The following is a 20,356-nucleotide window of genomic DNA, read 5'->3' on the forward strand; positions in this document are numbered from 1 at the left end:
CTTTTTTTTTGGCCAGGCAGTGTATATGTCACTCAGAGTCAGAGTCTGCGCAGTAGTAAAAAAGACAGAAACCACCTTTGGGAAAAATGTATTTGACATGCACTTTGATTAAGTACTCTGGTCGATGTCCCATTCGCTAACATGGAGGGGGCGGGGTTTATGACCCATATCGCAGTCAGCCATAAGGGAGCGATCAATATATTTTCCCTTCACTTTTGGCGGGCTGTAATGTCGTCCATCAATATGTACAGTCTATGGCAAGTAGCTGTATTTAATGAGTATTCTAAATATTAATATTCAAGATTGAATTTTCATTGCAAGGATCTAAATTCTACATCAACCAATCAAATATAGTTTAATGTAATCCACTGCATGAATGGTCAGAGGGAAATTTCATGCAATTTGCACACAAAGTGAACATTAATAAGTTGGATAATGTATTACCTCTCATCCAACGCGCATTGAAGCATAATGTGACCATTCATATTTAGAAGTGTTACTGTAGTGTTTCTGCCTGCTATCCACTGAGCTACATTGAGCATAGAACCCTCACCCTTTTTACTGTGTTCATGTCATCACTCAATCAACAACACAATGAAACATGCTTTGTAGAGCTCAGGTTTAATGGAAAAAAATGCATTAAAAACAATAATTTTTCTCACAGGTTATTACCAATATTGTGCAATGCAACAACATTTCTTTGTTAGTAGTTCAGACACAATTAGTTTGGATTAAAGTTCCATCTATAATGTCTATTCTAAGGAAGAACCCAAAAGCTCAGGAAAGCTACCCAGATATATTCATAACTTTTTCTAGTATCAAAATCACAAAATACACTGTCATGTTAATTGCTATTATACCTTCTATAATGAACAAGACACATGGATGATCAAACCTGTTTTTGAGCCTTAGTGTAACATCTATCACTCCTAAAGTCAATGCTGCGTGTTAAGTCTAAGGAAGCTATTCCACAATGTAGCACTCAGTTAGATGACTTAGGAGTTGATCCAAAGTGAAACAGACGTTACATAAACACATTACTTTCTACTCTTCCCAAAATACAATCTCAGCACGACTGGAGGTGTCAGGGCAATCAAAAGCGGCATCAATCCATCATCCTCATCAAACTCAATCAAGCTCCCAACTGAGTCCTGGCAATCTTCATGGGAACCGGCAAGAGCAGCGGGGAGGACACAACAATGCTTATTAACAATTTGAACTGTGGGGGGGGGTGTCTTCTTTTCTCAACGGTGACACACAGCTTCATTTGGAAAATAACAGTGAAGGGTTGGCGTTCAAAGATCAATCTCTTGATTTGTGTAATTATGCTCTCAGGAAATGGAATCGAGGGCTTCAGTGAGCCAGCACGACGAGACAAACTCCGTGTGTTGCTCGCTCAACTACTTGTGCTAATATGAATTGTCATTGAAGAGTCTCTTGAATGGCTGAGGTTTGTCTGCTGTCCCAAAAAAAGATTGCCAAAACTGTCCTTCCTCTCTGCTCAACTCCTTAAATTTTACAAAAAAACCATTATGTTAGTTCTCCTGCTTTCTCCAATGCTCATAATGTATAGATAGTAAATTTAAAGCTGCAATTGTCGATATTTTTCATGTTAATAATGGATGGAATGACTATATCGTGAAGTCTCTCGTAGTGACGAACCCACAAAGAATTGTCATCCAACTCTGTGGTTCCTCTCATCTATATGGACGTTTTTTTTGCATATATTAGCTATTTGCTTTGGTTTTCTGGGGACACAAATTTAAATTCAAGTTGATGTTGGTGAAGACCAAAACAGCTAAAAGAAGTGAATATTGGACTTGTATTTGTCGGCTTGCCAAAACCTTCAAATTACTGCCAATGTTGCTCTCTAGTACGTAAATGCTGAGTCTTGTTCTGCTGCCCCCGAAAATAAGTCTTAAAACATCTACACAGAGTTCGCTTGCAGCTCGGGCCATCAGATTTTACCTGATGAAGAAGAAATATCAATTGAACCGTTACTGGAGTTGGTCAGAACTTGGCCACAAGTGTTAATGCACCACCTAGTCGCCAGAAAAGATGTCGGCATTGTACATTTCTGCAAACCACGGATACATTGAATGTTGACGTTTCTGAACCACAATTACTTTTCATATAAGCCTCAAAATCATGCTTGCAGAAACTTTATGCAACAAAAATACTTGGTTAAAGTTTAAAAAAAGGATCATGGTTTGTGTTCAAACACTCACGTAATAATGTATTGTAACAACATAATGTGACAACCGTGAATAAATAACAACTGCCCTATAGCGTTACGTAACAAGCATTAAGTCAATGTTTAGTTTTGGTTTGACACGGGACACAAACAGCGGTCTCCTGAGTGAAAGTCCCGTGTTTGTCCTTTTTGCAGCATGTCATCTGCTGTACTCATGGATATATAAAGAGATGTGGATACAGCGTTGAAGGCGAGTAATACAATTATCTGGATCCCTTGAAGATCTATCACATCTATAGGCACATAGAGCAAGTGCACAAGCTTTTCCTTTAACCCTGCCTCCCTGCCGTTCTGTCTTGGGTACGTTCACATGAATGGTAGCACGAAAGCAACCCTGGATTTGGTTATTAGAGCATTTTACAATTTTGAGGACCTAATGATTTAAATAAGGTAACCTAGATGTTATTATTCCATGGTTTGACTTTAAAGGGGGCTTGGCTTGTACTACTCCAGGTTAGTTTGTTAGTCCTAATTATACAGCTTGTAAGTTGCTGTCAAACATTTTAAACTGCCTGAGCTCACGCTTCATGTTTGCTAGTGATGCTTTGTGTTTCAGCACATCTCATGTCATCACAGCCTCAGCGCTTAGCTCTACAGCAAATAATGGATCTCCAGTATTGTAAGTAAGGTTTTTGTTTCCATTGTGTTGAGAAATTCATTAGGAATCCATTAAACTTCTGTCAATTTTTAGCGCAACTCAACTTGCAATTTAACCCAGTCCAGCAGTAGGATTAATTACATTGACTTGAGATGCAGTTACAACAATCGAGCAGGCATGTAATCAGGGTTTATTAAAAGTCACAGCAGAGGAGAAAGCAGAGGAGTCCTGAGCAGGATGAGTGGCGGACTGCAGTCCAACATAACACAAAGGAGCAGAGCAGTGAGCAGCCTCCACATACTTCTTACTTTGTTTCTCTCATCATCCACAGTGCTGCAAATCAATAGTCATTAAAATCCAGGTATTAGAGACAATACCTTGAACAACGTCCACTATCTTGTACATTTTACAGATCCAAATAACCATACAGCAATATTCATACACAGTATATTGCTACAGAAGAAAGGTTTTGAGAGTAGGTGATGTTTAAACAAGTACACATCAGCATGAAACAAACTCATGACTGTATAACAATTACAAAGGTGAGATCCTACTGCACCTTTAAGCAAAAGAGATAATTTCAGCACACAAGACAGCAAAAGCTACAAGGTCCACTCTCACATGGAACAAACAGTCAGAATAGAATGTTTGAGAAATGTATGCATGAGGGAAAAGAAAAAGATCTATGATTTAACATGAATGGACGTTACATTAATTTTGAGGTTGGTAAAAAATACTGCAAACAAGCAAGCAGCTTGGAGGTTTTTGATGTGACACTTCGGTGCAGGAAGTGTGGAGTTTCACTGATTGCAGCTTAACCCTACTAATTCAACAAACAAAGACTCTGAAGCCTCCGTCAATCAAAGAAAAGGGTATTCCTGTCAAGCAGAATGCAATGGAAATATCCTTAATTTACAAGTCAACAAGTGAGCAGAGAAAACAAAATTGAGTTTTGCATTAATAGCAAATAGCATCAACAACCAATTAGAACAGTAACACTTCTTAATAAATATGACAAATTACACTAAACACTAAACATGTTACTTATATGTTGGTTCTCTTTATAGCAAAAACCAGGAGGAGGGTGCGATTAAACCTGTGCTGCTATTGGGGTCTGTTAGTATATTGTTAGCAAACTATGTCAAATAAAATATTTAAATTCTTTGTATATCACTATTGTCTAACGATAATTATATAACATGATCGCAATTCATTTGACCGTGATATGCATGCTACTTTGTGTTATGATGAGTAGACTGCAGTGTGAACATTTAAGCAGTTTTATGCAAAACACTGGCACAGACCTAAATCATAATTTACAGTAATACAATAATTTATAGAAGAAAAACTGCTTAAAAAACTTTAACAAGAACCAGATAATTCAAAACAAAGTGGCTTAGTCCTTCATCCACTAGTCCAAAAACCTAATCAGTCATTTCAGATAAAGCAGTTCAACCTTTCATTTCAAACTCTTCCAAAGCAGTGATTATTGCTCTTTGTATAAAGCAGTTATACTATAAAACAGTGTTCTTAAGACGGTTACTAGGGGTGCACCGACAATCGTGTTGCACACAGCGAAGCATACAGCTTATTAATCAAACGATAGTGTTGGATTGGTACTCGGTATCAGCCAATATCTAAGGCCCAGATGTAGGGACTGAAAAATTGGATCGGTGCATCCCTAGCTGTTACTAACGTCAACCATATTTAACAGGATGGTTCACATCGTCACTGGCAATAAGATTTTCAAAATGCTTAAAAGGTCCCATTTTGGACCCAAAGCTTTCCTTATAGAGCCCCTACGTCCTCATGGGTGCATTAAGATGACTAGTGTTGGCACCAGAGTCCCCCATCCCGATTCCTCAAGCACTCCAGTGCAATAAACTCTTCCTCCAGCTCAGTTGACTTGCACGGTTCAGGAAGCAACAACAACAACACAAGACATGGATGTAGACATAAGCAGTGAAAGCGCTCAGCCCTCCGTGGTCATGACGCACACATTCACAGGAAGCTTGGGTATAAAGTTAGGAAGCATATGTGGATGAATGACACGTATTGTATAACTATGCTTGAAATTCCTCCCCTGAATCATACCATGTATGTGCAAGCTTGAGATGGAGCAGGACAAAGGTCACTCATCCTATCTGACGATACACTTAAATCGGTACTGATGACAGCAAGTATACTGTTCCAAATTTGACATGAGCTTTAAAACAACATTCTCCCCTGAAAACTTTCAACGTCATTTTAACGCAGCAGGTAGTTATTTTTCATTAGTGTGAATATTGTACAGCTGTACAATACAATGGGGTAAGGCCTTGCTTTGAAAAAATAGAACTACTTTTTAATAAATGCGGGTTAGACCAATAATGCAGCAACAGGCTAATACTGGCCTTTGTTGTAAAATGGGTTACAATGGTCCCAGTCTCATGTGATGGAGGATCAGCCTGGTAAAGTTTTAAAAGGGCACTCTACCAATTCAATCCAATTCACCATACATAAAGTTCAGTCCACGTTAAAAATCGAGAAAATGCCCCCGATGATGTCATAGTGTCCGATGATGTCATCTGGGTTTCTAAGCTCGGGCTTCAGACATGTTTTACAAAAAGCCTCTGCAATAAATGTTCAGAGTGTGAAAGACTAATAAAAGGGTAATAAAAAGATGCTATCCAGTTGCATTGTGGGAAATGTAGACGATGATCAAGTGTTTTTGAAATTTTACCCATAGATCACAACGTACTGGAAGTGCAGTACTAAATTGCTGGAGTGCACCTTTCAGTTTTTTCAAATGCTAAAATACACAAAATACACGTAATTTCAACTCTAGCAAAAGTATCCTGATGTTTTCAAATGGATATTAGAGATGAATTCTTCACTGAAATGCCACAACACGTTTTTTTTAAGAGTACATTCAAACTGAAACAACAATAAGGTGGTGAGGAGAAACAAAAAATAGCTCTAAGGAACGTATCACCTCTACCACTCCGTTGCTACTTTGTGAAATGAGAAATTCTAAATTACTCCAAAAATTGTGAATATACAGGATGTATGTCATCAGAATGTATTTGTATCTACTAAAGAGACACGGCCACGGTGTAAAAATCCTGCGACCTCTCGTACGCTGTGGACACACATGCAATACAATCACGCTCAAAAGGATCAGCGGCCAACGGCTCAAGAAAGAACCACTTGTGTCTGCTCCAGCAGTGTCAAGTGTAATGCTGAAAATGGCATGAAACATGCGTGGACACATCTCTCAGTTCGGCTACAGTTGACTCGAAAGACTATATGAAAATATAGAAGATATCACACACACACACACGCTAAAATACGACATCCCTGACAGTCCGCTGAGGATGACTCTGTGTGGCTATGAAGGCATTGGATTCTGCTCTACAGTATGTTGCCAACAGCGAGTACAATTCTTAGTATCAAACAAGAGATTTAACCTGAGTTAATACAACAGTCTGTACGAAATACTAATACATTTATTTGTTTAAAAAAAAAAAGCTGTGATAAATAGACAACTCTAAATTTGAGTAAGTCTAGATTTTCACATGATAGCATGGAGAGAGATGCTGGAAATCTATTCTCTAAGGCTCCAGTAAGCACTTGTTTATTTACATATAAGCTCTAATCCCCTTGTGAATAATTTCCACACCTGACAAAGAAATTACATCCATCCTCCAATAAGCCTCCATCTTAAAAGAGCAGATAGGTCGGCTGAAGGCAAAAAAAAACAAACAAGGAAAGGAAGAGTCTTTTCTGTTCTCAGTCGTCACTCCTTTATCTGACATCCTCTCTGAACTCAGGAATCTAACTCTAGTTAGCATCTTCTGACACATTTAGGCTAGGATGATGAGTCCCTCGCTTCCCGTCCTTTTTTCGCGTCCCCTTGTCTTTCTCTTTTCTCGGAGAGAAAGGCAGAAAGTGAAAATGGATAAGGGAGGAAAAGTACACGGCTGGCTGAATCTACGAAAGGCCACCCTGTCGCCTCAGAGTGGGGGGAAAAAAAGACCCAACCACGCTGCAAACCGCTCCAGCTCTGCCGCAGAGCCCAGTCCAGGACCCTCCAGGGATGGGCCCCTTCAACCAAATGCCCTGTCACCGTACAGTAGGCTGAGATAACCGCTTGAAAAGCCAACAGAACACGGGTCAGGTCACAAGAGGTCATCGTAGTCCAGCAGCTTGGAGTGCTGGCGGCTCTTCCACAGACGGAACAGACGGAAGTCAAAGTACATCTCGATCATCTCTTTGCCTACAGCCAGGGGAGACAACACAGAGAAAAGATTCAAGATTACACAACTTTACCCTACTGGGAGACCCTGAGCTCACCTAACACAACCCACTATAGCATTCTGTGATTATTATTGTCCTGGACACACTTCTGTCCATTAGTAGTTTGTTACTTTAACCATATCAGTGTTTTCACACTGGTCATTTAGGACGAAGCTCCAGACTCGGGCCCACCTCCTCCTTTGTACCCTTTACAGTCCCGAGTTGGAGAAGTAAGTGACGACTGAAATTGTGCACGCCAGAGATGATTATCAGGGCACAATAGACTGTTCATTAGTTTGAATAAGCCCCACGACATCCACCAATAACACCAAGCTAAACAATACAACCTAAATATTTGAATATAACTAACTTATATAGTTAGGTAGCATAACGTTAAGCAGGTCACGTTAGCTAACGTTAGCTAACGTTTGCTAATGTTGTTAGCACGCTAACATTGACGTTAATTGTCTCTCAATTTCAATTATGATTTTTGCTTCAAACTATTATGGAAACTAGATATAGAAGTGCCACGTTCCTTTTTGTAAGTATTCTCACGTTTTGTCTTTTCGCCCAGCTTGGCAGGTCATTCAACCAGCGTGTTTAGGGTTAAATTGTTTACTGGAGGACAAAGTTCTTCATAAATGTTGCTTCTTAATTTTGCTCTCAAAGTGCATCAGATTAAAAAGTAGGCTACAAAATTGTACAAAATAAATGCATGATGTTTATGGTATTAAATAATCCTGATCTCAATATTGACCAAAATAATTGTGACTATGATTTTTGCCATAATCGAGCAGCCTAAACTAAAATGATTTAATTTTTTTCTTTGCTGTTGTGTTAATATTGGCGTTGGCTTGCTAACGGCATTAGCACAGCTAGCTAATGTGAAGGATTTAAGTTTAGAAGCATGTTTAGTATGATTAAAAGCACACCTTGAAGAATGTATTGAATATTACAATGTATTAAAATGTCACAAGATATTGATTTATGCAATGTATTATATGTTTACAGTATATTTACTTGAAGAAGATAATATATATGTATCATATGTTTACCTATTGAATGTATTAAACTAAAGGTATAGTGTTGACCCGTGAGGGGAGAGATAGGAACCTTTGAGGTAGGCTTTACAGATTCGACCATGACCATATGGTGATGAGTTTGGAGAGGCCGGCTTCAGGAATGTGAGAAGGTGTGAACAGTGGGGAAAGGAGACGTGTTGTTCAAGCGGAGATGTTGGTGAATACAGCCCTATGGAACGAGGGGGGTTCGCTCCAGATGAGGAGGGGCAGACCAGGCCAAGGAGGTCAACCGAGAGTGGACACTGTCCGAAACCAGGAGGGAACAGTTCGATTTCAGCCAATCACAAAGCTGATAATGGACTTTTACAGTTTCAGACGGAGACTGTAAAGTATAAGACATTGTTACCGAGGATTTCTCTTGAGTTATCGACGCTGCCATTTTACAGTGAACTAAGGCGCCGGTCTGTTGGGTGGAGTGTGTGTTCCATGGAACATATTCTATCGATAGTGTACTTCAGTTTGTAATTGTTTAGCTTCTGTTAGTTATTAAATACTTTTTGATTGTAAACCGGACCCAGCTGGTTATTTGATACGACTCTGCTGACGAAAAGTACAGTAGAGAGAGTGACCTGCGGCTGTCCTTAGTGAGAGAGGTAAACCTCCAACACTAACGTCAGCAAACTCATAGTTCACGTCATTTGCTGCGTAGATGAGCCTGGACGCCATTGGATTTACCACAAATCATCTGTGCTGCTTATTATTAAGCAGTACGGATGTATTGAAGAAGAACTTCAATACAGCTCATGTTACAGGCATGAAATGTGCATCTAGCCCAGGAAACCATGTCTGCTGTGTGTTGTTCCAGTTAGACTTGTTTTCTATTTAGGTTATGATGGTATGTGAGATCAATACAAAGGTACTCAGTGACCATTAGATTATTGATGGGAATGTACGTGTCATAAATTTAGCTGACAATACTGTGATTGTGGCAGGTGAGAAATCTGGGTCACTGAGCTGGGGATGATTTTCTGTCATGGCGTCATCTGTCACACCATTGGATTTTTTCAAAATAAAGGACATGCTTGCTGATTTTAGGAGGTCATCCATTTGTCCAACATGAAACGGTACTGCTGCTATAACTATATTTTTTTGAAATTGCAACTTCTCTGGGAAAGTGAATGTTATGAATGAAAGTGTTATATTGTAGATTTCTTTTTTTTTAAATGATCATTAATATTTTTTTAAGAATTGCCGGTTGGTCCAGACTGAAATATTTCCACTACATGATGGATCGCCAGACATTCATGGTTCCCAGATGATGAATCCTACTGACTTTGGTGACCTTTCATCTATTGGCTGAATTGAATAAACTTTGATCCAATGATTCATTTTAAATTAAATTTAAAACACTTGCATGTCAGCCTTCAACCTCCCCTAGTCTGCCTTAAAATACTAAACTACACTTTTGTAATTCTTCATATATTGTGCTAATGCTGCTACTCTTTTTATTGTGTCTAATGTGTGTGTCTAATTTCCTGTTTGCAATGCTTTGTGTGTCGTTTATCTCACTTCTATATGTTGCTAATGTTCAAATGCTCATTGCTGGTTGTATTTAATGTACAGCCCTTTGAGGCTTTGTCATATTAATATTGAGCTATAGTAAAACTTTCACATCCAGCACAACGATATGAATGAAAAACAATACATGCTGATTGCTTCTTCACAGGTTGCACATGTGGAGAGAAACAGGAAAAATGGTGGCTCAACAGAGGATGGGAAAACACACGGAGGGCGATAATGACATTTTAATAGGAAAATAATTAGCATTGCATCGATAGATGTCGGGAAATTGAGCGATGAGGGATGCCGAGTTTACACCTGTATATTTGCTCATGTTCCCTAATGGGCTTTCTCCACGGCTGAGCGGCTCACTGCCATTGATTAATGGCAGCTATTAACATTCAGCGAGCGCACAGGTGAGGCTGCATGTATGTTTTGTGTGTGTGTTTGTGTGAGTGCAACCCCTTTGTGAGATGAACAGAACTATCTTAAGACAGCAGGGAATCTAGCATGCGTGAGTTTGCAAGTATTTTGCAGGTACGCGTGTTGTGCTCTCACCCTCTGCAGACAGCTCTAGTGGGGACTTGAAGTCGACCGAGGAGGGTCTCACCAGCCTCTTCAGAGTCTGAATCAGCTGCGGAGGAGGAAGAGGGAGAGACAGAGAGAAAGAGTTACTAAGAGAGGAATTGCTTCATTCCAAATGCCATCGGGCGTTCTGAAACGGAAAACAAAAACCAGCCGGTCCTGCAGCACTTTGATTCTGTCCATTAGGGCACTGCAACTGGAATGCACATAAAAAAAAAGGTCAACGTGCCACTTACACTGCATATAGCTGAGTTTAAGTGAAAGGCACTCATGGCAATGTTTTCTGTCCGTATAGAGGCATCCCTGAGAGTGGTTCTGTTAGGGCCCTGGCAGAGCAACTTCTCACACAGGCAGGTCAACAATTTACCTGTCCATATCAGCTTTCCACCTGTTCAAAAGATCTGCTGTCTTCTTTTTATAGGATCAGTTGTGCATGTCCATAATGACATCTCTGCAATTATGTCTTATGACTTCATTACTTAATGCTGACATTAATGCTTTTCTATAACCTATAAAAGAATGATCCATTTTCATGTTTGAGTTTGACCTCCTAATATTTTTTTGTCATATTTGATAACGTTGTTGTTATTTTTGTCAAATGTTTTGTCTTATTGTACTTGTATTGTATAATTTTCGTTGAGGACCCCCCCCCTGAAAATGAGATGGTACATCTCAAGGGGTTATTCCTAATAAAGCATTTCCATTCCAGTCTTTATATGGCAAAATGTGTTTTTAAGAAATTACCGCCTCACAGTTGTATTCCTCTGCCATCCAGTCAAATAGTAGTTTACATACATGTCAGTCCAAAATGTCATCACTTCATTATTTTATGATCATAGCTGGATCAGCTGCCAGTCGGCTTTTAAACAGCCGTAGAGACGTTTGATGGAGTTTGTGTGTGCACTGTACAAATACTAGTAAAGAATCACACAGCTATTACTGCCAGAGCAGCAGTGTGTTGTCCCCGTTACCTGTTTAACAAACAGCTGCACATGAATTTGCACACAATACATTCTGTATTTATTATTATATTTTCAACAAATAAAATGGGTTCAATCTCTGATCTGTCGTCACTCTGGTATGAATCTCCGGTGATGTTGTGATGTTTCAGATCTATCCTCATCAGCTGCAGTGTTCCAATCAAATAAGTGATATCCAATGAGGGGATGTGTCGTCCGTTAAAAGACTTCCGTGAAGGCTGCTCTTGTGTATCCCCCCTCCTCCGGCCAAAGCTGGTGCTGGCATGGAGGCGTAACAATGAAAATATATGGCGCATGTGCTGATCTGATTGTTATTGTGTTTGTGGACATTATGTGGACAGACATGAGAAAGTGTCTCTTTTTCTTTCTCACATGTACATTTATGTTGTTAACCTTTATTCTTTTGGATTTAGAGATTTAAAGTGACTCACTGCTCCCTCATCGTGTATAAGTGCCTTTCCTTTCCTTGCCCAAGCGCCAAATCACTGTGAGCAGTCCAAGAGCTTCAGTGATCAAAGAGGTTAAAGCTGCGTCACCTGTGTCAGCAATGAGACGGATGATTCACCGCAGCATCAGCAGCAGCTCTCGCTGGTTTTGGGACACTGACCGAGCTTCTCTAGTCTCCATTTCAGTGTTCATTTGAATTGATCCCCGGATCTCAAGCCTCACAGTGGATTCATGTGCTTTTACTTCTCATTTGTTCTTTGAGAGTTTTACCCAGCAAACACATTGACTGTATCCTTCCATTATGTGTTTATCTAGAGGCCTGTCAGACCTGATGACACCTCCTCCTCCTCCCTCTTGTTCCACCTCATCGCCCCTGTCCCTCCTCTCAGTCCCTGGGGTCCGGTCCACTGCCAGCTGTCGTGCCATCACACATGGAGCCCAGCGGCCAAACGGCATTTGGAGGTTTCATCTCCAGAAGGCTATGCATTACATCCGTCAAATTCAAAGTGGAATGATTTTGTTAATTGATCTTTTTTAATGCTTTTTGGTATTCTTCTTTTATTGAAAGGATTTCTCAGTTTCAACATAAACATGTCTACATTTATGGGCAGGGAAAGGACGCATTTGCAACCGAAAAGTAGCTACTTTCATAATTCATCGTCTCACTGTGTGAAGGATGCATTTGATCTTTTTCTACATGACAGAAAATGTTGAAAATGATTTGGTCGTATTTTGCAAAGAAATGTATCTTTTTGCTAAAACTTGCAACATTGAAGTTATTCCTTGAGAGAAACTGTGAGCTCATTTCTGAAGATTTCGAGGCCCACTTTCCTTTAATACTTGGGACATTTTCAGTTGCTGGGACATGTACACTTGTTTCAGTTGTCCTTTTTCATTCTATACAGTACAGTTTCTTTTTTTCAAGGTTTTGTTCTCTTTTTTGATAATCACTGTGTCATTCTGTGTCATTTTGTGTCAGAACTGAAGCTCAGTAAGAAGCTGGGGTCTGGGGTCAACGCCGCGAATGCTAACACGAAGAGGCGGGTAGCTTGTAAAAACGTTACAAGAGCAGTGAATCTGATCCTATTAACCCTTGTGCTATTGTTGAACTAAGTGAGGACCTACAGTGAAACCTACGGAGCCCATCTGGTGACATTTTGGGATTTCTTTTCAGCTTCGACTTCATGATATATATTTCTTTTCTAACAAATGTCCCCAGGCGGTCTCCGTAGAAACCAGTTGAGGTGTCGGAGGAAAGGAGGTGAGGGGTGTTAACAGGAATGTCATCATGTACCGAAATACCACGTTTGCCTTTAATTTGTTGTTCTGGTTATACTGTGAACGTAAGGCAGGGGTCCCTAACAGGCGGAGCGCGTTCCGGGTCCGGACCCAGACGCCGTTGCATTCAGACCTGCAACCCGCTGGAAAATTGAGAATTAATACATTTTGACAGAGCTTCTTTTGACACTTCTTTAGCGTTTCTAAACTTTAAGGCACTCGTTCAGCGGTCCAGGAAACACACTGACCAATTGCATGTGTCATTTGCATCACATGATGCTACTCAGCTAATCAAATATGTGCATTCCAAAAAGCATTGCGGCTTGAGTGAGATTTACACATATAGGAGAGGGAGGATGGGGAGAGAGACAGAGTAGTCTGAGAAGTTATTTTACATGGTGTTCTCCAAAAAGAGAAAAGTAGTCAGTGAGACCAGAGTCTTTAACCAAGAATGGACAGACTCTTATAAGTTAATTCTTCCAACGGACAATTCAAAACCAGCATGTCTCATATGTTCAGAGACCATGATGATTATTAAAAGCGGTAATGTGAAGCATCACTACGAGACAAAGCAGAACTCTTTTGAGCAAACGTCCCAAACTCAGAAAATAAACAATCTAAGAGTCCAATATGATCAGAATCCTAACACATGAATTCACTGTCCAACAATGATGTTAACAGAGAGGAATAGAGCTGAAACAAGTGGGTTTTTTTCATTTGATTTGACAAGCAGTTGATACAACTGCTAGGCTAAATCACTATGTATGGGATTAAATCATTATGCCAGTTCGACATCATTTTACGGAACCTTTGCTTGAGAAAATTCTCTCTAACTGGACCTTGTTGAATGAATTGAATACCCCGACTGTATGGGGTCTAAAGCTTTTACAATTGGAGTAACCACCATATAGTCGATATTAACGTCGCTCAAGAATAGTGTTAAATTTGTTAAGAAAAAACAAAATATACTTGTCTTTTTTTCATCCATGAAGAGAGCTCGGTTCGTCTCATACAGAGGTTTAAGGGTACATCGGTATCAGACACTGAAGGGCACTGGCCAAGTGGCGGTATTTTTTTAAAGAAAACACATTCCTACATGTACGTGTATGTATTTGTGTAGAGCTGTGAGGACTGATGCTGGGTGGAGCGGAGCGAGCATCATCTGAAGGTAGCTCAGTCAGTCAGTTTGTCTATTAATAGCGGCTCTCCAGCTGAGCTTGTGCAGCAGCGCAAACAGGCAGCAGCCTCCTTGCTCATCCCCTGTGTGACTTGTACTGAATCACTGTGGAGAAGATGCCAAATGTCACAGAGCGCTGCTGGGACTTCTTAAACAGGCACGAGGAAAAAATGGCTGTTGGAAATGTGCAACCCCGTTTGGAGGAAAAACTATTTTCTCTCGGGTAACGGTTGCAGTTCAAATACGCAGTTAACAATGTTAACTCAATATATATATATATATATATGCTTGGTTATGTTTAGGCAACAAAATGACTTGATTATGTTAAGTAAAATATCATGATCGGGGTTAAAGTTTAAGTTGTTTGTTACGTCCTAAGATAAGGGCGGAAATTAAAAGAATTTAATCTTGACTTCTGGTGTCACGCAGGACTTGAATCGTTGTGTCCTGGGTCAAAGTCCTGTGTTTGTTCGACCCTTTCCTCCACCCAGATTTCTTCTTCATGTGGACTTCCACGTACTAGGACTAGAAACATGTCTATGTTACTTTAAAAAAAAATGGTTCGAAGGGGGGAACCAGCTTTATCTGAAAGAGGCTTGAATCCTTGTTTTCAACATTATACTATTAACACAAACTCAATACGTCCTGTATGTGTTTCAAATTAAAAGCCCTGTAGTGTTAAACATATTAAATAATAAATATCAATCTAATTCTCTGTTACTAACACACGACAGGCTTTTAAAATCAGCTTTGTGTTGTTTTTTGTCTCTGAAAGTGTCCTGACCCCCCTTACAGCTTCACACTGCATGAAACACTTAATTTCTAAGCATTGAGGTCAAGAGGTACACAAGCATACAATATGCATGACATGGCCTTTACCCTGCACCTTTCTCTGATATCTCACGACTATTTTCAAATTCAGGCGCTTTTGTAACGCTCCACATTTTGACCACCCGAGTGCAGAACAAGGGTCAGTACAGCAGCAAGCAATCACAGGAAGCAGAGGTACAAGTAGTTTAAGACTACGGCTGAATGAGAAAGAATGAATATTTCAGTGTGTGTGGACACGTTCCTGCGCATACGCTGTATGCGAGTGTGGCTGCATATAGCAAGAGTGTATCAGTGTCAGTGGGGGTGGAAGGGGGTTGTGGCAGGGCAGGAGGCACGAGTGTGTTGCCAAACATGTGAGCCTGTAATTGCAGCGAGGGCGAGTGGCTTTAGCCTAATTGAGTGGGTGTCAAGGAGTCTATTCTCCCTGTCATTCCAAAATGCTGTGTGTTTGTGTGTGTGTGTGTGTGTGTGTGTGTGTGTCCTCCCTCTTACCTGCGCTCGACAGCAGGATCAGAGCTGCAGCCAGGCAGCAGAAGGTCGTGGTTGAGGAATAACTCATGCACTTGTTCCAATGATTAATGAAAAAAACATCTTTATCTTTCGCATGCACAACAAAGTGCTCCCTCTTTTGTAATTTTACTGCGCATTTGCAAAAAGGGCGCCCAGCTTTAGACTTGAAGCAAACAGATTGTATAAATGATTTATCTGCAAGGTTCTATACACAGCATATGCCTTTAAGTGTGTGTGTGTGTGTGTGTGTGTGTGTGTGTGTGTGTGTGTGTGTGTGTGTGTGTGTGTGTGTGTGTGTGTGTGTGTGTGCATATTTTAGATTTTATGCTGCATGTAGACATTTAAGTGAACTTTCGCACTAACTAGAGGAGTGTGGGAGTCTCTGTTTGTTCTCCCGGCTTGTCACGACAACAAAAAGGACGACTACCTTTTCTCCATTAGCGCTCCCCAGCACATAGCAGCCCATGATGTGGATGAGGTTGGGCTTCGGGTTCAGCTTGCTCATCAGCCTGCCGAGCCGCCGCCAGAACCTGGGAGAGAACGAGAGGTTACGGAAAACAACAACTAATGGGCGAGTTGGTAAGAAGGTTAGGGTCAAAATGGAATGATTAGATGAGAGTAAGCACCCGATGGTCACACTTCTAGTTAAAGATTTCCATCAAATGCTTTTACACCACCTGCAATCATTCAAATGTAAAATCTATACGTGAAAAGGTAAAAGGAAAAGCAGATTTTTGTTAATCCTGCATGTTAACGCTATAAGTCTCTGTATCATAATGAAAGAGTTATAAAAACAAATCCCCGCAGATCTCTGGGTACATCCACAGAATGAAGTCTTACTGGATCATGTCATCTTCCTTCTCCACCTTTGCAAAAGTGGCCACTTTGTTCTTCAGCAGGTACAGATGGCCTGGACCTCCCTGTGGAAAAGGTGCTTGTGTTACTATGGGTTGAGTTAGGTATGAAAGTCACTCCATTCCTTCATGTGCAGTAGAATTAAAATAGTCTGAAGAACTGACTGTTGTGGTTGAAATTGTGTGGAGTTCCAAAACACTTTTGAGTTTTAAAAAAATGACACCAGAAAATCAAAACTTTAACGTAGAAAGAAACAAGAAAGAGCTGTTATGCCTTCTCAGCAACTGACATCATGAACCCCAAGTGTGTGAGTAACATATCAGTTCATGGCTGAGATCCATCAGCAATTTTGCTTCCATGTGCATAAGAATGAGCTGGTACTGATTCCCCAGATTCCAGCTGATCTGGATGATGCAACCACATAATACAGAAATATTTACTTGGATAAAGGAATCTCACAATGAAAAAAATGCCTCCTTAATATAAATTGTTAGTGGATGGGACATGGGCCAAACTAAGTGCATGTTGAATACATTTTTCCCAAAGATGGTTTCTGTCATTTTAGGTAGCTCTGATGTCTTGTCATTTTTCTGACAAGTTTGTTTAATTAGTTATGTGATGCTATAAAAAAAAGAATAGACAGCTGGTCTGAGTGACGGAGCCAGAGGGATATTGTATGACAGAGGAGATGCAACTTCAACTCTCTAACAACTCTGTTTAATATAATACAAGTCACTTTGATCATAAATATATTTTAGAGATGTTGAGTTGTTTGTGTCTTTCTAGCCAAACAGCTTCGGTGGTGCTAAAGTAGCAGCTAGGTGCTCGACTCATGAATTGCCCGGGCCGGCGTGATACCCACATGTACAAGCACTGAAAAGGGAGTATTAGCTTAGTTTAAGACAAGAGCGGACCAGAATGGTCAAAAATGAGCTAACAAAGAACAAACAACGAAGCCTTAAAGAGCCTAAGGACCAACGTTTCTGGCTGGATCTGCTAAAACAAGCTCTACATTACATTGAGGAAGGATCAGATTGTCCTGGGTGTACAATTCCCCCACCTCTCCTTAGCCTTAGAAGAAAAGCGACGTCACACCCTGATTGGCCTAGAGGGGAAATGCACCGAGCTGCTGTCAATTCTTAATGAGCAGCCAGTCCCCACGCCCTGCACAACAGCTGATCTAAAAAATCTTCCAATCAACTCAGAATAACAAAATGAATTGAGAAATAGGGAAATGACAGTATCAACAAATAAGGGACCGTTGCATTTGATATCAATTATGCCTAATATATTTCATCAAGGCAGCAGGAGACGTGCTACTTTATTCATCAGGACACATCAACAAAAAAATGATTACAACTCAGCTCATTATGATGAAATGTTATTTCATATTTCTTATTTTTACAATAACTGTTTTATAATTCATTTTGATTTCACAAGAAGCATTTTTACTTCAAAAAAATTCCCTTTGTCAGAAGTCTGTTTTATTTCATAATAACATTTTTAGTAATGAAATAATAATAATATTTTGTTATGTTATATGTTGGCCTGTAGATCTATTAAAAGCTAAAGCTAATGGATTTGTTTCTTATTTAAGCTGCCAAATGCAAATATTTGTCACAAATTAATACATAAAACATATGGGTATCTTTAGCAGCTGATATGAGTCCATCCCTCAATCCATAAGTACTAGTTAGACAGAAGTAATCTGACTCATTGAGAGCCAAGTTTAATTTATATAACAACGTGTCAATGATGTCATAATATTGCCCCGCCTCTGCTGTCACTCACCTGACAGAAAATGAGCATGTTCCAGATTTTACAGCCTTTCCTGTAGGCAGTCAGCTTCTTCTCGATCTCCTCTGGGCGAGGGACAAGCAAAGAGAAAGAGAGAGAGAAAGGTGTCACTTTTCCCACTCAGCCGTAATGATGAGACACATAAATTGGCTGTCTATCCAGACAGACACACACACACACACACACACACACACACACACACACACACACACACACACACACACACACACAAGTTCAAAAACAATGAGTCATCTCTGCCCTCCAGCAAGCTGAAACTTATTCCACCCTCATCATTTCGACTTTTACACTGGGAGAGTCATTTTCACTTGAGAGCTAATAATAAAAAGAAAAAAACCACAGATGTCACACTCACCGAGGATGTCGTCAAACGTGGCATGTTCATGGTCCTTTAAAGGGAAGATTAAAACAGACTTATTATTTCATAAACCCTACTGACCAGAAACTGAATCAAATTGAATACAACTGTTTGTTTTCTACACAGGTTTGTTCATTTACAGCCATTAATCAGAAATAATTTAGACATTATTCTACGAGTTCTGATTTTACTCTTTCACAATTACGGTGAAGAGTGACTGCAACAACAGCAGAATTAACTTATTTTCCTCAATCGTCAACATTACATCCCTATTTCCTAGAACAGTGGTTCCTAACGTCCAATCACACCCTGACCCACTTCCACACCGCTTTGTACGGTTTCATGGAGGGTCCGCCATATAACGTGCCATCCCAAACCAATAAGAAGGGAGTGGCAGTGGGTAACAAAACCCTCCAACAGCGAGGCTACATTGGTACTGACACAGCCAGCTGACCGTTTGGTTGCATTAAATATTGTTTAATACATTTAATACTGTATATAATACTGTACAACATTAAAGGTTGCTGCACTTAACTCAAATATATCCTGAACTTCAGAAACTCTAGAAAACAGTAGATGTGTTCATTTGAAAAGTATTCATATACAACATATGTTTATTATTTTTTACCCTTGTCGACAGCTACAATCCTATAAATTATATCTTGTGCAATATTGACTTACAGTACAATCATTTTGTGTAATAATTCAACTGGTCAATACCTTGGTTTACTCTGTAATTAACACATTATTTACACTTTACAAATAAACTAATATTCTTATGTTTTCCTAGTATTCTTTCAGGGATAGGAAGTTGCCCTGAGAGTCTAAAGCCATGCTAGTGACTGTGTGATGCTGAACTTAGTCACATTTTTGCTTTGACCTAAATGCTAACATGCAGATGTTTAGCAGGTTTAATGTTTACCGTGTTCATGGTCTTATTTTAAGTGAATTATTTTATGTTTGTAAACATACTAGCATTTGCTTATTTGTTCTTAGTACAGCTGAGGCTGATGGGATTGTGATTAGTTTTGGAGGTATTTGATCATAAACCAAAGTATTGGTATCTGGCGACCATGAATTTCTCTACCAAATTTGATGGCAAACCAAGAGACCGACATTACCATCTTTAGCATGGCTAGAAACGTTGGTACACCACTGCCCTAGAATGATAATGACATAATAACTTTATTATGAGTTCAGCAATGCTCGAGAGGATTTTGCATCTCACTAAAAAATGCCAAGTGCTCTGTTCTCTTTCTTGGAGAAAAACACCAGCAACAGATTGTCTTTATATTTCCATCTGAACGGACAAAGAACAGGGTGCCACTTAGCAGACCATCAAAGCCAATGAGTCTGTATATCTGTTCAGACAGACACCATCTCACGAGAGTGACTTGACACTCAGACGAAAATGAACCCTGCCTTCTTGACTGAATGAATGTATCACTCACTGGGCTAAAGTTGGTCTTTGCTTATTATTGTCAAACTGGAAAATAACAATGCTGTCTCTTCTTGCAATTTGTATCCACTTTCACCTCAGCTATTCAGTGAAATGCCATTTAAACGCCGTTTAACTCATAGTTTGATGATTGCAACAGATAAATCGTACGGATGTCAATCATGGCTTGTGTGACGGCTTCGCCAGTGGTCTTCTTGATTCTTCGCAGTTCATTTTGTTAGTACGCCCTCTGGTGTTTCGGAAAATAATGCAAAGAATGCTGAGTAGCGTCACGTGAGAGGATTTACCAACTCAATTTAAAGCTGCAGGGCATGGACAATACAGTTCAATTCATTTTTCAAAAGCTTTT

The 20,356-nt window shown here is 39.9% G+C and overlaps 1 protein-coding gene across 2 annotated transcripts in view; it reads right to left on the bottom strand.

The window, feature by feature from the left end:
• Window positions 1-620: 620 nt before the first annotated feature.
• nsmfb (NMDA receptor synaptonuclear signaling and neuronal migration factor b) overlaps window positions 621-20,356 on the bottom strand; it is a 53,240-nt gene continuing 33,504 nt past the window's right edge. For both annotated transcript variants that reach the window (XM_068703800.1, XM_068703799.1), the window contains 6 exons: window positions 18,546-18,579; window positions 18,167-18,237; window positions 16,361-16,440; window positions 15,948-16,050; window positions 10,271-10,346; window positions 621-7,110 (listed from right to left, as the gene is read on the bottom strand). In XM_068703800.1, coding sequence (XP_068559901.1) covers window positions 7,013-7,110; window positions 10,271-10,346; window positions 15,948-16,050; window positions 16,361-16,440; window positions 18,167-18,237; window positions 18,546-18,579 — 462 coding nt within the window. In that variant the 3' untranslated portion in view covers window positions 621-7,012. The remainder of the gene's footprint in view (window positions 7,111-10,270; window positions 10,347-15,947; window positions 16,051-16,360; window positions 16,441-18,166; window positions 18,238-18,545; window positions 18,580-20,356) is intronic.

The sequence above is a fragment of the Cebidichthys violaceus genome, unplaced genomic scaffold (genome assembly GCF_023349555.1).
Source record: "Cebidichthys violaceus isolate CVI_PGR_0920_01 unplaced genomic scaffold, fCebVio1.0.p SCAF_9, whole genome shotgun sequence".
In the NCBI taxonomy this organism is placed as follows: domain Eukaryota; kingdom Metazoa; phylum Chordata; class Actinopteri; order Perciformes; family Stichaeidae; genus Cebidichthys; species Cebidichthys violaceus.